The 19,677-nt window shown below is 35.4% G+C and overlaps 1 protein-coding gene across 9 annotated transcripts in view; it reads right to left on the bottom strand.

Annotated features, from left to right (window-relative positions):
* Positions 1 to 19,677, bottom strand: part of PDS5B (PDS5 cohesin associated factor B) — a 197,207-nt gene that overhangs the window by 41,784 nt on the left and 135,746 nt on the right. For all 9 annotated transcript variants that reach the window (XR_012327578.1, XM_033843432.2, XM_073795032.1 and 6 more), the window contains 2 exons: positions 11,473 to 11,596; positions 8,525 to 8,683 (listed from right to left, as the gene is read on the bottom strand). Coding sequence is in view for 8 of the 9 variants with exons in the window: in XM_033843432.2 (XP_033699323.1) it covers positions 8,525 to 8,683; positions 11,473 to 11,596 (283 nt within the window). In the remaining variant the exon portion in view is untranslated. The remainder of the gene's footprint in view (positions 1 to 8,524; positions 8,684 to 11,472; positions 11,597 to 19,677) is intronic.

Here is a 19,677-nt window from a genome sequence, read left to right as displayed (position 1 = left end):
TGCTGGGAAAGTTGGTTACCCTAATGGAGAGTAGAAAGAAATGGAATCCTTAAGTCACAGCATACAAGAAAAAGCAAACAAATCAATTCCAGATGTATTAAAATTTTTATGTGTGAAAAGAAAACTTTAAAACTTTTAGAACATATGGGAGACTATTTTTATGACAATGGCATAGGAAATGATTTGTTAAACAAGATATAAAAGCATTAACTACAAAAGAATGATAAATGTAGTTAAATTAAAATTAATAATTTTTGTTCAAAGGACACAATGAAGGGAGTAAAAAGACACACCATAAATGAGATTTTATGCATTTTATGAACATACTTCAACATGTACCTGAAAAAATATTAGTGTGTGTAAAGATTACCTATGAGAAAAAGACAACCCAAGAAAAAAAAGCAAAAGACATGAAAAGGAATTTCAGAAAGGAGGCAACATGAATGATGACTAGACATATAAACTTTTTTAGTAACCAGGGAAATGCAAATTAAGACTATACTGAGACACTGTTTTATATCTAATTAAACGGGCAAAAATTAAGAAATCTGACAATAATGTGTGTTATACACTGCTGAGAGGAAAATAAGTTTTAACAACCATCTTCAAAAATATTTCAGCAATAAAGTGAAAAGTTAAATATGTGTACAAACTGATGTTCATCACTATATCACTCCTGTGAATGTAACCTGGAGAAATCTGTGCTCATATGCATCAGAAGGCCTCTATAAGAAATTCACAGGAGCACTGTTCAAAAGAGGAAAGAAATGGAAATACTCCAAATGTCCATTAGGAGAATAAGAGACATTTCACACAGTGATATAATACAGAGTAATGAATGAATGAACTACAGCTAGATTTGACAACAAGGGTTATTCTAAGAAACATATCCATAATGATAATATCAAGTCACCCAAGAATATATACGGTATAAAATAACTCTTATAAACTTCAAGAACAAGCAAAATTAAACAAGTACATGTTTAGAGATGAATATATGGTAAAGTGGTGTTTTGTTTTAGTTAGGGAATAATAAACCAAAATTCAACAAAGTGGTTACCTGGGGCAGGAAAGAAACAGGAAGAAAAGTTTGGAGAATAATAAAACCAGGTGCTAAGAATTCATGGGTGTTGAATCTTTGCAGGCAAAGTTTCAAAAGAGGAGAATAATCAAGAGATTTGAGTCTGGCACTAAAACTGCTTTTCTTATATATATGATGCCTGATTTTGAAAGTGAAAAAGGTTAAAAGGTTGAGCAATGTTTTCATCACTGTCACAGAGGTAGAAGGAAAAAAAAGTGGAATTCTGAGTTCAATAAAGAGTAGAGTCCTTGTTAAACACCCTAGACTTGTGGGGGGATCCCAAATAAAAACATCCTAGACATAAAAGTGACCAGAAAAAGAATGAGCCTGTCAAAAACTGAAGGCTAGCTTCCAATCACTGCAGTCTTGACTGAATGAATGTGATCTGACAGTAGCTCAACTGCCTGTCAGAAGCAAAAATAAATCCTGTTTGGAAGAATTATAAAATCATCCAGAGCCTCAAATTATCTCTACAATTTTTTGTTCACAAAGTCTACAGCTCAATCAAAAATAACATGTGCAAGATAAGACTTGACCAAAAATCAAGCGAAAAACAGACAAGAGAAAAAGAGCCCCTGGAGATCCAGATATTGAGGCTAACACACATAAACTTTAACATAATTAAAGCTGTTCAAGGATTAAATGATAAGAAAAAGAATTTCGTCAGGGAACAAAACCTATATTTAAAAACTAAAGGAAATTACAGAATAAAAATATATTAAAACTGCAATTAAGAATTCATATTTATAGGTTTAACATAAGATTAGACAAATCTGGAGAGAATGAGTAAATTCAAAGATGGGTCAGAAGAAAAAAAAACTGAAGCGTGAGCAGGCTGAAACAGGTATACCTCTGAGATACCGCAGGTATGGTTCCAAACAACCACAAGAAAGCAAATATTGCAATGAAATAAGTTACACAATTTTTTTGGTTTACCAATGCATAGAAAAGTTATGTTTACACTATAACATGGTCTATCAAATGTGCAAATAGCATCATGTCTAAAAAAACAATGAACATACCTTACAAAATACAAAACAATACAAAAATATAAAAAGAAAAAGCTATTACAATAGCAACTATTAATAGTAATGACTATTTGGGTCTTTTGCCCATTTAAAAAAATTGGGTTGTCTTTTTGTTGAGTTGTAATCGTTCTTTTATAGAGTCTAGATGAAAGTCTCTTATCAGATATATGATTTGCAAATATTTTCTCCCATTCTGTACGTTCACTTTTCACTTTTTTTTTCAAATTGATAATTCTTTTTTTAAAAAAGGAGACATAGGGCTTCCCTGGTGGCACAGTATTTGAGAGCCCGCCTGCCAATTCAGGGGACACGGGTTCGTGCCCCGGTCTGGGAAGATCCCACATGCCGCGGAACGGCTGGGCCCGTGAGCCATGGCCGCTGAGCCTGCGCATCCGGAGCCTGTGCTCCGCAACAGGAGAGGCCGCAACAGTGAGAGGCCCGCATACACCCCCCCCCCAAAAAAAAGGACACATAATTGGCATATAACATATTAGTTCCAGATGTACAATGATTCAATATTTCCATACACTATGAAATGATCACCATAATAAGTCTAGTTTTCACCCATCACCACACAGTTACAATTTCTTTTTCCTGTGATGAGAACTTTTCAAATACACTCTCTCAGCAGAAACTTTCAAATATACCATACAGTATTAATAACTATAGTCACCATGCTGTACATCACATTCCTTGACTTATTTATTTTCTAACTGTACCTTTAGAAGACTCCCTTTACCCATTTTGCACATCAGCCATCCCCTGCCCCTGACAACTACCAATCTGTTCTGTGTATCTATGAGTTTGGAGGGTTTTGTTATTGTTGTTGTTATTCAGTGTTTTTTAGATTTGATTCCGTGTGTAAGAAAGATCACACAGTATTTATGTTTCTCTATTTCACTTAGCATAATGCCCTCAAGGTCCATCAGTGTTGTCACAAATGGCAAGATTTTTTCTTCTTTTTTATGGCTGAATAATATTACATTGTATATATACACCACTTTTTCTTTATCCATTCACCCAACAGATGGACATTTAGGTTGCTTCTATGTCTTGGTTATTGTAAATAATGATACAATGAACATGGGGGTGCAGGTATCTTTTTGAGTTAGTATTCACATTTCCTTCAGATAAATACTCAGAAGTGAAATTACTGGATCACATGGTACTTCTATTTATCACTTTTTTTTCCTATTTTTAATTTTTGGAAGATTCTCCATACTGTTTTTCATGGTGGCTATATCAATTTACATTCCCACCACCAACAATTTATATTCCCACATCCTCACCAACACTTGTTATTTGTCTTTTTTATATTAGCCAATCTAACAGGAGTGAGGTCCTATCTTATTGTGGTTTTGATTTGCATTTCCCTGATGATTACTGATGTTGCGCACCTTTTATATAATTGTTGATGATTTGTTTATCTTCTTTGGAAAAATGTCTCTGCCTATTTTTTTTGTTTTTGTTTTTGTTTTTTTTTGTGGTACGCGGGCCTCTCACTGCCGTGGCCTCTCCCACTGTGGAGCACAGGCTCCGGACGCGCAGGCCCAGCGGCCACGGCCCACGGGCCCAGCCGCTCCGTGGCACGTGGGATCTTCCCGGACTGGGGCACAAACCCGCGTCCCCTGCATCAGCAGGCGGACTCCCAACCACTGCGCCACCAGGGAAGCCCTCTCTGCCTATTTTTTAATCAAATTGTTTTTTTGCTATTGAGTTATATGTGTCATTTATATAATACGGATATTAACCCCTTATCAGATACATGATTTGCAAATATTTTCTCTCAGTAGGTTTCCTCTTCATTTTGTTGATGGTTTCACTTTCTTGATAATGCCCTTTGATGCACAAGAGTTTTACATTTTGATGAAGTGCAATTTATGTTTTTGGTTTTTACTTTTTTAGTGTTTGTGCTTTTGATTTCTCATGTAGGGATACACTGCCAAATCCAATATTAGGAAATTCTCCAGGATGTTACTGTTACTTTTGTTCTAAATCATATGTATATAATCGATTATGTTTCATACTTTCTTAATTATTATAACAAGGTGTGATATCTAGTAGCTTAAGTCCTCCAAATGTCTTTAATGATGACTTCTGCTGCTGCTGTTCCTCCTCCTACTACGACTACTTCATCATCATCATCTTCTTCCTCTTCTTCAAGATGATTTTGGCTATGCCTTTTGCATTTCTATTGAAATCTTACAATCAGCTTGTCGCTTCTCCCTATACCACTCTATGCCAACATATACACACATCTGGCTAGAATTCTGATACATATTGTATTGAACTGTAAATCTGCAGATAATTGTCATCATTATAGTATCACCATCCCATTCCATGGTATTATAATACTGACCTTTTCATTTCATGAAGACAGTATATACCTTAGGTGGCCTTTAACTTCACTGAGGAATGTTTCTTAAACATCTGTGTAGAGGTATTGCTTACCTTTCTTAAGTATATTCCTAGGCATTTAACGGTTTTTGATGTTACTGTAAATGTAATTTTTAATATTTATTTTCTAACTGTTTATTATTGGCATAGAAATATAAAGTTACTTCTTTTTTATACTGACTTTGAATCCAGGGACCTTGTTAAAGACAATTTTTAATTCTATTAACTTTTGCATTCTTTTAGGTTTTCTCCGTTCATAGTAATAACAGCTTTTTTTTTTTCCTTCATTCTTAATGGATTTTATTTCTCTTTCTTCCTCCTAGAATGGCCAGAACCTTCAAAACAACACAAGTGGTGATAGTGGATATTTTTATCCCATTCCCAATCTCAGGGGGAAAAGACAGAGTAACAGTAACTAATAGAAGACTTGAAGACTTCTAAATGTCATATATAGAACTGTACACAACCCAGTTCTGACAAACTTTCTGTCAACTTTGTATTTAATTAGCATATTCTGCTTACATGTTATGTAAATAGTGATTAGGATTAATTGCCACCTGAGGAACTTCCCTGGTGATCCAGTGGTTAAGAATACACCTGCCAATGCAGGGGACACGGGTTCAAGCCCTGGTCCAGGATGATCCCACATGCCGCAGAGCAACTAAGCCCATGTGCCACAACTACTAAGCCTGTGCTCTAGAGCCCGCAAGCCACAACTACTGAGTCCGCGTGCCGGAACTACGGAAGCCCGCATGCCTAGAGCCTGTGCTCCGCAACAAGAGAAGCCACCACAATGAGAAGCCCGCGCACCGCAATGAAGAGTGCCCCTGCTCGCCACAACTAGAGAAAGCCCGCACACAGCAACAGACCCAAGGCAGCCAAAAATAAATAATTAATTTTTTTAAAAACTGGCCAAAAAATAAAATAAAATAAAAATTTGCCACCTGATGCTTTTTCAGTTTGTTCTATCAGTTCTGTGTTCATTTTCATCTTCTTCTTGCCTTATTTTTGGTAAAATATTTTTATTCCATTCTCCTCTTTACTGGCTTATTCGTTTTATATTTTCCTATTCTTTTAGTAGTTGTCCTAGAGAGTAGTGGCCTTAACTTATTGAAGGCCAATTTCAATAATTCTGTCTTAAACTTTCAGAACAGTAGTAGGTTCAGTATTCTAAGAAAACTTAAAATACATCAACTCCCTTTATACTCTGATGCTTACTGTGCTCTTGTTCACACAGGACCATTACTGTTCTAATTTTATGCAGTTAATATTTATTTAGACTTACCAACATATTTTCCTCTTTCTCTTGTTTTTTACTCTGTTTTGCCTCTGTGATAATTTGCTTTCTACCCAAAGAATTAAAGTAGAAATTCTTTTAGCTGGGATAACTGCTAATGAACTCTTCCAGTTTTTGTTTGTCTGAAAATGTCTTTATTTTGCCTTCCCTTTTTTTTTTTTTTTTTTTTTGCGGTACGCGGGCTTCTCACTGTTGTGGCCTCTCCTGTTGCGGAGCACAGGCTCTGGACGCGCAGGCTCAGTGGCCATGGCTCACAGGCCCAGCCGCTCTGCAGCATGTGGGATCCTCCCCGATCAGGGCACGAACCCGTGTCCCCTGCATCAGCAGGCGGACTCTCAACCACTGCACCACCAGGGAAGCCCTTGCCTTCCCTTTTTAAAGGATATTTTCTCCAGGTTTAGAATTCTAGATTAATACATTTCTTCCACTCGATAATTTCAAGATATTATTCCATTATCTTCCATTTTCTTATCTTTTCTTTTGAAGTCAAGTGACAGTCTTATCCCTTTGAAGGTTTTCTGTCTTTTTGCTGTAAATGCTTTTAATCTTTTCTATTTTGATTGGTTCCAGTTTTACTATGATGTATCTGGGTGTGCTTTGTGTTATATTTATCCTATTTGGGGCTTCTACCTGATCTTGAATGTACAGCTTTGACGTCTTTCATAAATTTTGAAAAATTTTCTGGCATTATCACTTCAAATACTATTTCTGTTTCATATTCTCTTTCCTCTCTTGCTGTAGTTCTAATTACACTCTAAATATACAGTATTTTTTTTTTACTGTGACCCAGCTGTCTGACATACTTTTTGTATACAGACAAAAATTGTTTCATTATGCTTCACAGATACTGCATTTTTTACAAATTGAAGGTTTGTGTCAAGCAAGTCCATCAGTGCTATTTTTCCAACAGCATTTGCTCACTTCATGTCTCTGTGCCACATTTTCATAATTCTTGAAATATTCCAAATGATTTCATTATTATTACATTTGTTATGGTGATAAGTGATCAGCGATCTTTTTTTTTTTTTTTGCGGTACGCGGGCCTCTCACTGTTGTGGCCTCTCCCGTTGCGGAGCACAGGCTCCGGACGCGCAGGCTCAGCGGCCATGGCTCACGGGCCCAGCCGCTCCGCTGCATGTGGGATCCTCCCAGACCGGGGCACGAACCCGTGTCCCCTGCATCGGCAGGCGGACTCTCAACCAATGTGCCACCAGGGAAGCCCGATCAGCGATCTTTAATGATACTATTTTAACTGTTCTGAGGTGCCATGAACCACTCCCACATATCATAGTGAACTTAATTAGTAAATGTGTGTGTTCTGACTGCTCTACAGACTGGCCATTCCCCCATCTCTCTCCCTCTCCCTCAGGCCGCCCTATTCCCTGAGACACAACAATGCTGAAATTAGGCCAATTAATAACCCTACAATGGCCTCTATAAAGTGTTCAAGTGAAAGAAAGCATTGCACATCTCTCACTTTAAATCAAAAGCTAGAAATGATCAAGCTTAGTGCCGAAGGCATGTCAAAAGCTGCAATCAGCTGAAAGTTACACCACTTGTGCCAGGTAGCCAAGTTGTGAATGCAAAGGGAAAGTTCCTGAAGGAAATTAAAAGTGCTACTCCAGTGAACACGTAATGATAAGAAAGCAAAACACCCTTATTGCTGATATGGAGAAAGTTTTAGTGGACTGGAGAGGAAATCAAACCAGCCCAACATTCCCTTAAGGCAAAGCCTAATCCAGAGCAAGGCCCTAACTCTCTTCAATTCTGTGAAGACCTGGCGAGGTGAGGAGGCTGCAGAGGAAAAATCTGAGGCTAGCAGAGGTTGGTTCATAATATTTAAGGAAAGAAGCCATCTCTATGACATAGAAGTACAAGGTGAAGCAGCAAGTACTGATGCAGAAGCTGCAGCAAGTTATCCAGAACATCTAGCTAAGATCATTAATTAAGGTAGCTATGCTAAACAACAGATTTTCAATGCAGAAAACAATCTTCTATTGGAAGAAGATGCCGTCTAGAGCTTTCATAGCCAGAGAGAAGTGAATGCTTGGCTTCAAAGCTTCAAAAGGACAGGCCTACTCTCTTGTTAGGGGGCTAATGCAGCTGGTGACTTCAAACTGAAGCCAATGCTCATTTATCATTCTGAAAATCCTAGTTTTAAGGTTTTCTTTTCACACATATGTGTATATATCTAAAAACACAAAGACGTGCATAAAACTCCACGTAACTGTAAGGGGTCAATTCTCTAAGACCCAACATGTCATGCCCTACCCCAAATACTCACATACTGGAGACAGAGAAAATCACTATTTCTTTCCCAATGTTTTCTCCCAAGGCTCTTTTAATTCTCTCTTGTATGCATGAAATGCAACAACTACTATCATAACAACCATATTATAAACTAACCTGTCAGTCTTCACATTTTTTAAAAAAGATGTCATTATAAAAATTAAACCCCCATAAAGTTAAAATAGACAGAATCAGGTAATGTTTTGTATTTATGAAGGAAAGTATTCCAGGTCATAGTCCTATGCTCAACTAAAGAGATGTTTCAATGTTGTTTCACTTACAATGGAGATACAGCATGTTAAAAAGATAGGAAAACCTAAAATAAGTCAGCCAAATTGAAGTGTTATTTACATCATTTCACTTCTCTCTTTGATGCATAAAATTTTAGAAGATAGCATTATGAAGAACACACCACTAAAAAATAAAAATTACCCGATCATTCATGAGAAGATCTTTCACAATGAAAGTAGCTACCAAAGACTTCAAAGGAGCAGCAAACTGATCCGGTGCAAGGAGAGCAATATGACCAATAGTAACCAGCGGTGTTATGAGATGTTCCAGGTTGCTTGGATCCAGGCTCTTATGCAGAGGCTGAAAATGAGGAAAGGAAAATGATCAACTCCATAAACATGCAAATAAGCTGTTCACATATTTCACCTTCAAATATTAAAAACTACAAAAGTTCCAATACATGGTTTAAGTAGTAGCTCAAGCTTACATTTAAACTTTTATAGGTTATTTATGTAGAAGGCATCATATTTAAATATTTTCAGTTTTGCCCAAGTTATATTTTAGAGGTTACGTAAAGAACATTTCAGCATGAAGAATCATATTATGTATCATATATTTTATGAACACATATATAAGTATGTTAGAGACTGCTAAGGCTCACCAATATCCACTTCCATTCAAGGATGCCTATATGTGCAGTTAGGTGAGGATGTGAATAAGTTCTGGTTACCAGAATGGGAATGAAAGTGAGGTATGCCATGCCTGTACTGAGGCAGATATGAGCAATGTTTCTTCTCCACATTCTCTCTCTTTACTCACTGGCTGTCTTAATACCAAGGATCCAGTGGGACTCAAAGAGAAGCCACTAGTCAAAAAGGGTCTGTGTGCCTAAGCCACTGATTAGAATACAATCAAAGCACCCAATTAGACTTTTTTCAGGACCAAGAAATAAGTTTTATTATGTACAGTCACATGGATTTTTGTGGATTTTTATAGCATCAAATATTAAGTACCATAACTAATAAAATTATTTTTATTATTCTAATAGGAAACCCAGCCATTAATATTCATTTTGCCATGACAAAAGAATGAGGCTCCTTATATACTCACATAAATTGATACCTAAAATATATTGTTAAATTTTTTAAATAGGAGAATCAGAAGAGTGACTACAGTATACTATCATTGGCATAAGGAGAGGGGGAAGGGACAAAATATGTGTGTATTTTGTGTATTTACATTACTTGCATATGAATAAAATCTCTCCAGAAAAGTACATTAGAAACTGGTAACATTGGCTGCCTCTAAGAAACTGGGTGGCTGGAGATATGGGGGTGAAGCAAAAGAGAAAACGCTTTACTCTTTAGTATTTATTACTGGGTATTTGTTTTGTATCTCTTGATTTTGAAGCAAGTGAATATATTATCTATTAAAAATTTTAATGACACATTTTAATTAAGAATTGATGCTCTATCCTCCTACACTGAACACCAAGAATTCTAGGCTTGAAAAACAACACAAAACTGTTCTTCCCAACACAATGGGGCAATATGAGAGGCTTAGTTTAGTCAAAAGTATACTTAAATGAGTTTACTTCTTGCTATTCTTGATGACTTCCCTCAGTACCTCCACTGCACATCTAAGTGATAACTTGTTGTTTACATTATAAACAAATACCTGATAGTGTACTTTTTTCAATTCATTTATTATAATGTGTGACAATTTTCCACAGTAAGATAATAAAATCATTTCTGAAAAAGCAAAATAAATGGCCAGTCCCTCGATTAACAGTAACCTCATAAAGGCCATATGTCTCTATGAGACCTTTTCTCAGAAAGCCAGCCAATCCTGTATGTCATAGTAGAAGGATTACCAGTTAGGTTCTCATAAAGATAAGTAAAAGATATCAAAAATGAAAATAAAAGTACCCTAAAAATTCAAGTTATTATCAGCATTATCCTCCTCCTCAACATCATTGGAAGGAACAAAAAGGAGATTATTCAAGAAAAACAAAAGCTTTCTAGAAATCAACATGAGTTCATTGAAGTCATCCTCTTATTTAAAAAAAAGACTATAGAAAGTATTTCCACCCCCAAATTTGAAATATATTACTATTTGCTATCTATAGCAAAGATGCTGTTTAATAAAGAAAACTTTTTTTCCTCCTTTAGGTCTTTAACATAATATATGAAAATATGACAAAATTAGCATAAATATTTCTAAAACAGAGATAACAAGTCTAAGTATTTATGGTGGGTTAGTTTCAGCATAATTTCCAAATTGTTTTGACTTCATTCAAAGCTCCTAAACTAAAATTATAAGTTAGGATTTTATAGATTTTCTGCTTAGCTTCTATTTGCAGGAAGAATGCTAAAGACAGCCCCTGATTATAATAGCTTGTAATGAAATTGCAATGCTTAGAAAGGGTAATAGTAATTCCAAGTACAGAAAAAATAATATAAAATACATATTGAAAAGATGGTCAGTAGACATTTGGTCCTATCCAATACATCCATAAGACACTTGGTCTACACACAAAGGTCCTCGATATTTGTTCATATCTGGTCCTGTCCAAAACCATTTGGCATGGACCAAATATGCCCACAGACATTCTGGAGAGCACCAAAATATCAAGAACCTTTTGGTGTGGACCAAATGCTCTGCAAGGGAAAAGGCACATTTTAATCTGACATAAAATTATGTCAGTCACTGAAGTACAAACTTATACTTATTTACCTTACATTACAAATTAGTATGGATTTATAGAACCCCACATTTCAGTAGTATCTCATATATAGAAATCTGACTTTCAAATCTGTAAACTGATAATCATCTACTACCTACTATCAGTAAGTAGGATTTTATATGTAATTACTTACTAATGAAAAACAGTTTCTTAATACTAAATGTATAAAGTAATGTCAAAAAAATATTATACAACTGTTTGATTTCGGAATCTGAGTTAGCATTAAACATCTGAATAATCAGATATTTTCTGATTTTAATCGCCCATCAATATTGATTATACTAATTCAAATTCTGAAAATAAACTATAAAATGATACATCTCCAAATGTGAACATCCTATAAAATCATTCATATTTGTTTTTTAACTATAACATGAAACAAACAAAAAACTTTTCTCTTTACCTCAAATATCTGTGCAAACTGTGTCTCTTTACTAGAAAATATTGCATGGATACAATGAATAGCATATTTGGCTTGACGGGGGGGTCCTTTCTTAGATTTGTGATGTAAAACAGGAAGCAAAGCTCTAAAAAAAAAAAAAAAAATTAAAGAAAAACAATTAACCAGAAAAAACAACATGACTTCCACTAGATAGCTTGTATTTTTTAAGTAATGTTTTGTAAGAACAAAAAAAGTCATAACATCTACTCAGACATTTTCAATCTATAATTTCGCTTTATAAATATCTATATTAAAAATATAATCCAAATAAAGTATTTTTTCCTTTTTACTTGATAATTATAAAAACAAACAAGGATGGTGACCCATTTCTTCTTTTTAATGTCATTCCTTTAGCCTTTTCTATTTCATTCTCACTGGTACCACTTCAGCTAAGCTTCTGCCACCTTACACCTTCTTTCTCCAGGCTCTTCCTCTTCCAATTCACTTTTTACTTTGTGCCAAAACAACCTACATGAACAGAAATTTGATCATTTAACCAATACAAATTGAGCACTTACTATAGTGCCAGGCACTATTAAAAGTCCCAAATCCTTGCCTTCATGCTACCAGCATATTAGGGATAAGACACATGATTATACATAAAGTAGCAAAACATATGTTATGTCAAATTGTGGTAACTCCTGTAAAGGGAAAATAAGAAGCAGAAGAAGAAAAAGAAGACAGGAATAGGGAATGGGGCTAAGTGTGTGACAGTGTTACAATTTTAAATAGGGTGCTTATAGATGTGCTTATAAAGTAACATTGGAGCAGAGTTCTGAAAGAGGTAGGGAATGGGTCATATAGCTACCTGGAAGAACATTTATGTATCATATCATTCCACTATATAAAAACTTAAAATCCTGAATAAAGCAGAATCTCTTAGCTCAACTATTATGAATACATCTCACAGTGAAAGCAACTTCTGAATCCTCCCCCTTCCCCAATAACAACCCAGTGCTCCAGTAGAAAAAAAAAATTAGAGATAAAATAATTCATTATAATAATATCAGAGTCTCAGAAAAGATACCAACAGCAAAATATAATAAAAATAAATAAATGACAAACTGAAGGGAAACTTTGCATTTCATGTTACAGAGAAAGGGTTAATATCCCTAAAATGTAAACACCTACAAATAGAGAATGAAAAGACCAACAATATCACAGAAAAATGGGTTGGATTTAACAGAGTAGAAAGCTCTTCAAAAGAAGATAAACAAATTACCCAGTTATGTGTGAACAGATGTTTACCTTCACTCCTTTAAAAACATATATAAATACAAATTAAAACTATACTCAGAGGACTTCTGCTTCAGATTAGGACAGTGTATCTGAGACTGGGTTTACTCTTTTACCTTAAACAAGTAGAAAACAAGATAATATGTTAATGGTTTCAGACACTGGACAATAGGAAGCGCAGTGCGAAAATCCGTAAAAGATGGGAAACAAACTAGAAGAGCCCTACATCTGCCCCCAATTACTGCAAGGAGGTAGTTTCCAGACTGCAGTACAAGGAGAAGTAGAGACCCAAATAGAGCCTGGTGGTTGCATGCAGTTGAGGGAGACAGGAATGAGAATTCAGGGAGGCCAAGGGAGCTATACTTTCTACAGCAAAGCACCACAGAGGAGGGAGCTACAAAGAGAGAAAGAGAGCTTGAGTTCTGTAGACCTGAAGAGGGGTATCCCTGAGTCTTTGGCTGAATAATGATCAGCGTCACGCAAGAGCAAAAACTACCTAAGACCAGGAAAAGAATGTTAGAAAGAAGTAGGCCAAAAAACTCCCTACCACACACAGGGCTGGTAGCAATTCATGTTTCCACCAGCCACAGCAGAAAGACCTTCAAATATATAATCAGGACAAAATTAATCAATAGACGCAGTCCCCGAAATGGCACAGGTGACAGAATTAGCAAAGACATAAAAACAGTTGTTATAAATATGCTCCATATGCTCATGAAGGTAAGAAGAAAACATGAACGTGATGAGGACAGAAGTGAAATATATATATATTAAAAAGACCCAAATGGAACTACTAATTCTGAAAAATATAATACCTCAAATTAAAAATATATACATAGAATAAAAGCAGATTATATATATTATAGAAGAAATGATCAGTGAACTTGAAGACATAGCAATAGAAACTATGCAAAATAAAACAAAGGGGGGGGGACAGGAAAAAAAATAAGAATGGCACATCAGTGACCTCTAAGACAATATTAAGTAGTCAAAAATACATGCAATTGGAGTCCCAGAAACCAAGGGGGTGAGAAGGGGAGAACATTGGGAAAAAAAAAAAAAAAAGAGAAAGAATTACCAAAACAACTCCAAATATGATGAAAATAAACCCACAGTCCCAAGAATCTCAATAAACCTCAAGCAGAAGAAACATTAAGTACACCATTCCAAGGCACATCAGTATCAATTTGGTGAAAACAGCGATAAAAAAAAAAAAATCTCAAAACCAGTCAGAGAAGACATATTATGTACAGAGGAACAAAGAATGAAAGATCACTTTTCATCAGAAACTATGCAGTCCAGAAAATAAGAGAGTGACATCTTTCAGGTACTGAAAACCAAAAGAACTCTCAACCTAGAATTCTTATTCCAAGCAAAAATACTTTAAGAATGAAGATAAAATAAAGACTTTTTCAGACAAAGAAAAGCTAAGATAATTAATTATAAGCAGAATTATACTCTAAGAAACATTAAAGTTATTCAGGAACAAAAATGATACCAGCTGAAACTATGGATAGATATCCAAAACATGAAGAATGGTAAAAAAGGTAAATATATGTGTACAAATCAAAGAAATATGCTATTGTTAATCTGAGATATATCAAAGTGTTTAGGGCAAAAATATCAGTAACATATTGTAGCATTTATAACATACATAGAAACAAAATGTATGACAACAAAAGCACAAAAGCCTGGAGGGGGAAGGCATGGAAGTATACTGCTGCAAGATTTTTACAATATACATTAAGGGGTATAATTTTATTTGAACACAGATAAGCCAATAAAATAAAATCATTAAAAACAGTCAACCTCAAAGAGGGCAGAAATAGAAAGAAATGGGAACATATATTAAGATGGCAGCTTTAAACCCAACTGTATCAACAGTTACATTAAATGGTAAATGGTATAAACATTCCAATTGAAAGAGTGTGTCAAATTGGATTAAAACAACCAAAATCAAAACAAACCAACAAAAACAAAACAAAGACCCAACTCAAACTATAGGATATTTACAAGGTATTTATTTTAAATATTAAGCCCCAGGAACATTTACAGGGAAGGAAGGAAGGGGGGGAGGGAACGAGGGAGGAACGGAAGAATGAAAGAATGAGAGAACTGGGACTTCCCTGGTGCCACAGTGGTTAAGAATCCGCCTGCCAATGCAGGGGACACGGGTTCAAGCCCTGGTCCAGGAAGATCCCACGTGCTGCAGAGCAACTAAGCCCGTGTGTCACAAATACTGAGCCTGCGCTCCAGAGCCCGCAAGCCACAACTACTGAGCCCGCACGCCACAACTACTGAAGCCTGCGTGCCTAGAGCCCGTGCTCCACAACAAGAGAAGCCACCGCAGTGAGAAGCCCACGCACTGCAACAGAGTAGCCCCCGCTCGCCACAACTAGAGAAAGCCTGCGCGCAGCAACGAAGACCCAACACAGCCAAAAATAAATAAATAAATAAAATTTTAATGTTAATAAAAAAAAAAGAATGACAGAATAAAAGACTGAAAGAAAGAGATATGCCTTGCAAACACGAATACAAATGAAAGTAGATGCTGCTCTCAAAGACTGCAGAACAAGGAAGCTAACCAGGGACAAGGAGAAACATTTCATTAACAACATAGTCTGTAGACAAGGCTATGGGGAACCAAGTACATTCATACACTGCTGGAGAGAATGCGAAATGGTATAACTACTACAGAGGGAACTGTAACAATATCTAGTAAAATTATGTATGCATTTATTCTATGATATATCCACAAAATAAATATTTCAATGTGGAATAACTGCTAGTATATGTAAAGAGAAAAAAAGCAAGGTGGAGAAAGGCATGTATAGTGTACTTTTTATCATTCTTCTATCAAAGAGGTCATGTGAACACACATACATATACACATACGCACTGAAACATATCTAGACCGACATGCATGAAAAGACTTCTTTTAAGTTTATCTATAGGTAAGAAGGAATAGAGTAGAGTGTTGACGAGTACAAGCTAGACTTCTTAGACTATATCTTGCTTTTTCAGCTTGTCTTTAAAACCTGTGAATATTTCATATAATTAAGAAATAAAAATTTTTTAAAGTAACCTCAAAAAATAAAAAGAAACAAATGAACGAAAGTGTGCATCCATTTGGTGGCATAACCACACAAAGAATCATTCCAAGTAACTTTAAAACACAAGAATTTGACTGTAAATCCCTAGTGTGATGCACCCTAAATACATAAGAGAACTACATAAGGCAAACAAACAGCTGTTTTTAGGAATCACACTGGTGGTGCTACTACTATTCTGAGACTGTTCTGTATTTATTATGGGATAATTCAAATGAGTTATTATGTAATATCATAGTTTTATCATCCTGTATTAGCTCGGCATAGGGGAAAAGATAAAAATGTAAAATTGAAGAGGCTCAATAAAAACCCAATTTGAACTGGAATAATCAATATAAACATACAATGCATTTTATCTTCCAAAAAACCTTTTTTTTTTTTTTTAAGCTGTATGCACAGAATTGTCCTAGAAAAGTGACCCACACATTAGCAATTAGTACACACAAGACTGACATTCTGATTTCTTAATACTATTCCCATTAAAAGGAACCAGGGCTCCTCAGAGAAATGGCTGAATCCAGGTCTGGGGCAGGACATGTACAAGATGGGTCTGGAACATTTTGTCATACCAGGTTGCAAAGACTGCAAAGATTAGTGGAGTTATTCAAAAGGATTCAGAAGTCAATCTGAATAGCCTATAGATGGGACAATGTGAGCATCGAGTGATCACTGTAATTGACTGAAACACAAATATGAGTAAATCCATCAGTTTATAATGATATTTTTAAAAGACGACAACAGAGGATACTAGTAAACGCCTCACTCTTTATTTTGAACTCTGTTCAATACATAAAAGAATCACCCACTACTTACAGATATGGAAAACAAACTTATGGTTACCAAAGGGGAAGTGTGGCGGGGAGGGATAAATGAGGCGCTTAGGATGAACATATACACACTACTACATATGTATAAGACAGATAACCAACAAGGACCTACTGTAGAGCACAGGGAATTCTACTCAATATTCTGTGATAACCTATATGAGAAAAGACTCTAAAAAAAAAGAATATATGTATAACTGAATCACTTTGCTGTACATCTGAAACTAACACAACATTGTAAAGCAACTATACTCCAATAAAAAAAAGATTATTCATGATGTTTAAAATAAACTGATAAATTAAATGAAAAAAAGCATTTTAATTTTTCTTTATGTGCTTTAAAGTAATGTTTATGTTTCTGCAAGTTAATTGACTTAGAGCAAAACGAATAATATTAGGTACAGAAAAAAAGCCTGAATAAATAACTTCTGACGCTAAAAAAAAGGAAAAAAAAAAAAGTATCAAGCACTTATCCTGCCAAAGAATAGATGAGAAGTTCCTCTTTATAAAAGTATTCAGCTAACAAGTGATAAAGGAATGACACAGTATCATTACTGATTACTAAATATGACCAGCTGCTAACATCATAAAAGAGAAACAGCCAGGTATTACATTCCTCCTGACAGAAGAGCATACCACCACCTACAAAGTGGTCCTGTGACGACAAAATAGCTGAAGTAGAATCCAATCAGGCCTCTGGATTCAACTATCACTTTACAGAAAACACAGGAAAACGTTAAAGCATGCCAAAGGCACACAATTAGCAAAAATCAAAAGTCAGTTTATGTGAAACTATTCAAGATAAACAACCTGGTTTCTTCATCAAACACAAAGAGACGAGCTAACTGGAGGGGGAACCTACAGGAGAAAAGGGACTTCAGAGACCTATCAAGCAGTAACAATGTAGAAACCTCACTCGGATCCCGATTCAAAAAAAAACCAAACTGTTAAAAAAAAATTACTATGTTTTAATTGGATATTATTATTAGGAAATTATTATTAATTGTGTTTACGATAAAAGCATTGTGATCATTTTTTTAGAGTTCTTATCTTTTGGAGATACTGAGATGTATAGATGAAAATATAGAGTCTGGGATTTGTTTTCAGATATAAGGGGAATGTGGGGAGTGGGCAGAATTATAAATTAAACGAAGTGGCTTTTAGTTATTTATATATAAACGGGTTGGTGGATACATGGGAGTTCACTATTATATTCTACCTCTTCTTTATATGTTAGAAAACTTCAATAATAAACTATGTAAAAAAAACAATTCGAGCCTCACCAAAATGCCCTCTTTTTAGTCTGTGATTTGTGGCTTCCTTGTGAAATGAAAAATTATTATTTTCTGGTTACTTCAGTAACTGAAGTCCCCAGAGAAGACCTATCGTCTCATAAGTCACACACAAGTAAGAAGCAACTATGGTGGGACTTTCAAAGATAGCATAAGAAATTTTAAGTTCATCCAATGTTCTGCATTCTCATTTCAACAGAAAACAGAAATAAACCAAAACAATAAGGAAGGGAAAAAAAAACAATTTCAAGAATTCTAAAGCCCTAGGCAGACTGAGAAGTTAATGAACGTAAATGAAGCGACTACCTTCTGACTGCTTTTTATATTAGTAAGTTTCTATTAAAGGAAATCCTTTATTCCCTCATTAAATTGATTTTTCCCCTTCAAATTCAAGGGGGAAACCCCCCTGCCGCCCCACTTGCGAACAAAACTGAAAAACACATTAAAAACACTAAAGAAAAAAACTCCAAATCCTACTACCCTGAAATAATTAGTGTTAACATTATTTTAGAACTACTTCTAAAATTTCTCTGTACATACATACACATATTAAATAAATGAGAATACAAAACATATATTTGGAAACTTTTTTTTTTAAAAGGTCACACAGGTCTTCAGTGTCTGGCTATACCACAATTAATCTAACCAGTCTCCTACCACTGAACATTTAGATGGTTTTTTTTTTTTTTTTTTTAAATCTTGACAACAAACAATGAACATCCCTGTGCTAGCTCTTTATCTAGTGTCTCTGAGCTTTATATCCTATAATCTGCTCTGAGATCCTGGAGCTGTAAATCTGCAAATTACATTTCCCAGACTCCCACAAGAGCTGGTAGGTTCTTCCAACAAGAGACACCACAGCTTCTTTAAGGCCTTCTCTGCAGTAGCTGTGCTGCCCTGCAGCAAGAGCCAGGCCACCCCTACTCTGACAGTTAGTTGGCACAATGTGGACAGGCTCTTCCACCCATTGGGCAGTCCTTAACACCGCTTATTCCCAGTTGTTCCACCAGCCCTAAGGGTGGTAACTGCTTCCGGCAAATCATAATCTCTGAGCTGCCAAAGCAACTTTTTGCTCTTTCAAGCTTCAAACATCTGTATTAATTAATTTATTTACGTTTAAAATACCTGGAATGGTTTCTGCTTCTGACTGGACCCTGAACCATATAACCACTATGTAGACGTATTTTCTAATTATCTCTGGGATAAATACCTCAAAGTGAAACTACAGTATTAAACACCACACACATTTTAAGTTGGTAAGTATTACCACATTACCAACTCAGAAAAGCTGCATCCATTTATATTCCAACTGAGAGCAGCACTGGCACGCTAGCTAAAACTGGTTATACAGCACGTGGGTATTGTATTTTCCTCCAGCACTCTTAGCAGGCATAAATGTCCTTTCCTAATGTGATGAAGGACTTCCTGTTTGTAAATTTCTTATTTATTCCCTATGTTAGTATTCTACTGTGAGATATGTCTGTTATTCCTTTGTTAAGAATCTTAATACATTACAAATATTAACCTTTTCTAAAGTCATATATATTGAAAATAGCTTCCCAGCATACCAGTTCTGTTTCCAATTTATTTCATGATTTTTGCTTTTGTCTAAATAGTATTCTCCCTCACTAAAATATAAGGGCAGAGACTTAACCTGTCCTTTTCATTTTAACATCCTCAAGTACCTTATACACAATGAAGGCT

Source organism: Tursiops truncatus, chromosome 18 (assembly GCF_011762595.2).
Source record: "Tursiops truncatus isolate mTurTru1 chromosome 18, mTurTru1.mat.Y, whole genome shotgun sequence".
NCBI classification, from domain to species: domain Eukaryota; kingdom Metazoa; phylum Chordata; class Mammalia; order Artiodactyla; family Delphinidae; genus Tursiops; species Tursiops truncatus.
The sequence above is the reverse complement of the archived record's forward strand: the minus strand, read 5'-3'. Positions and strand labels throughout refer to the sequence as shown.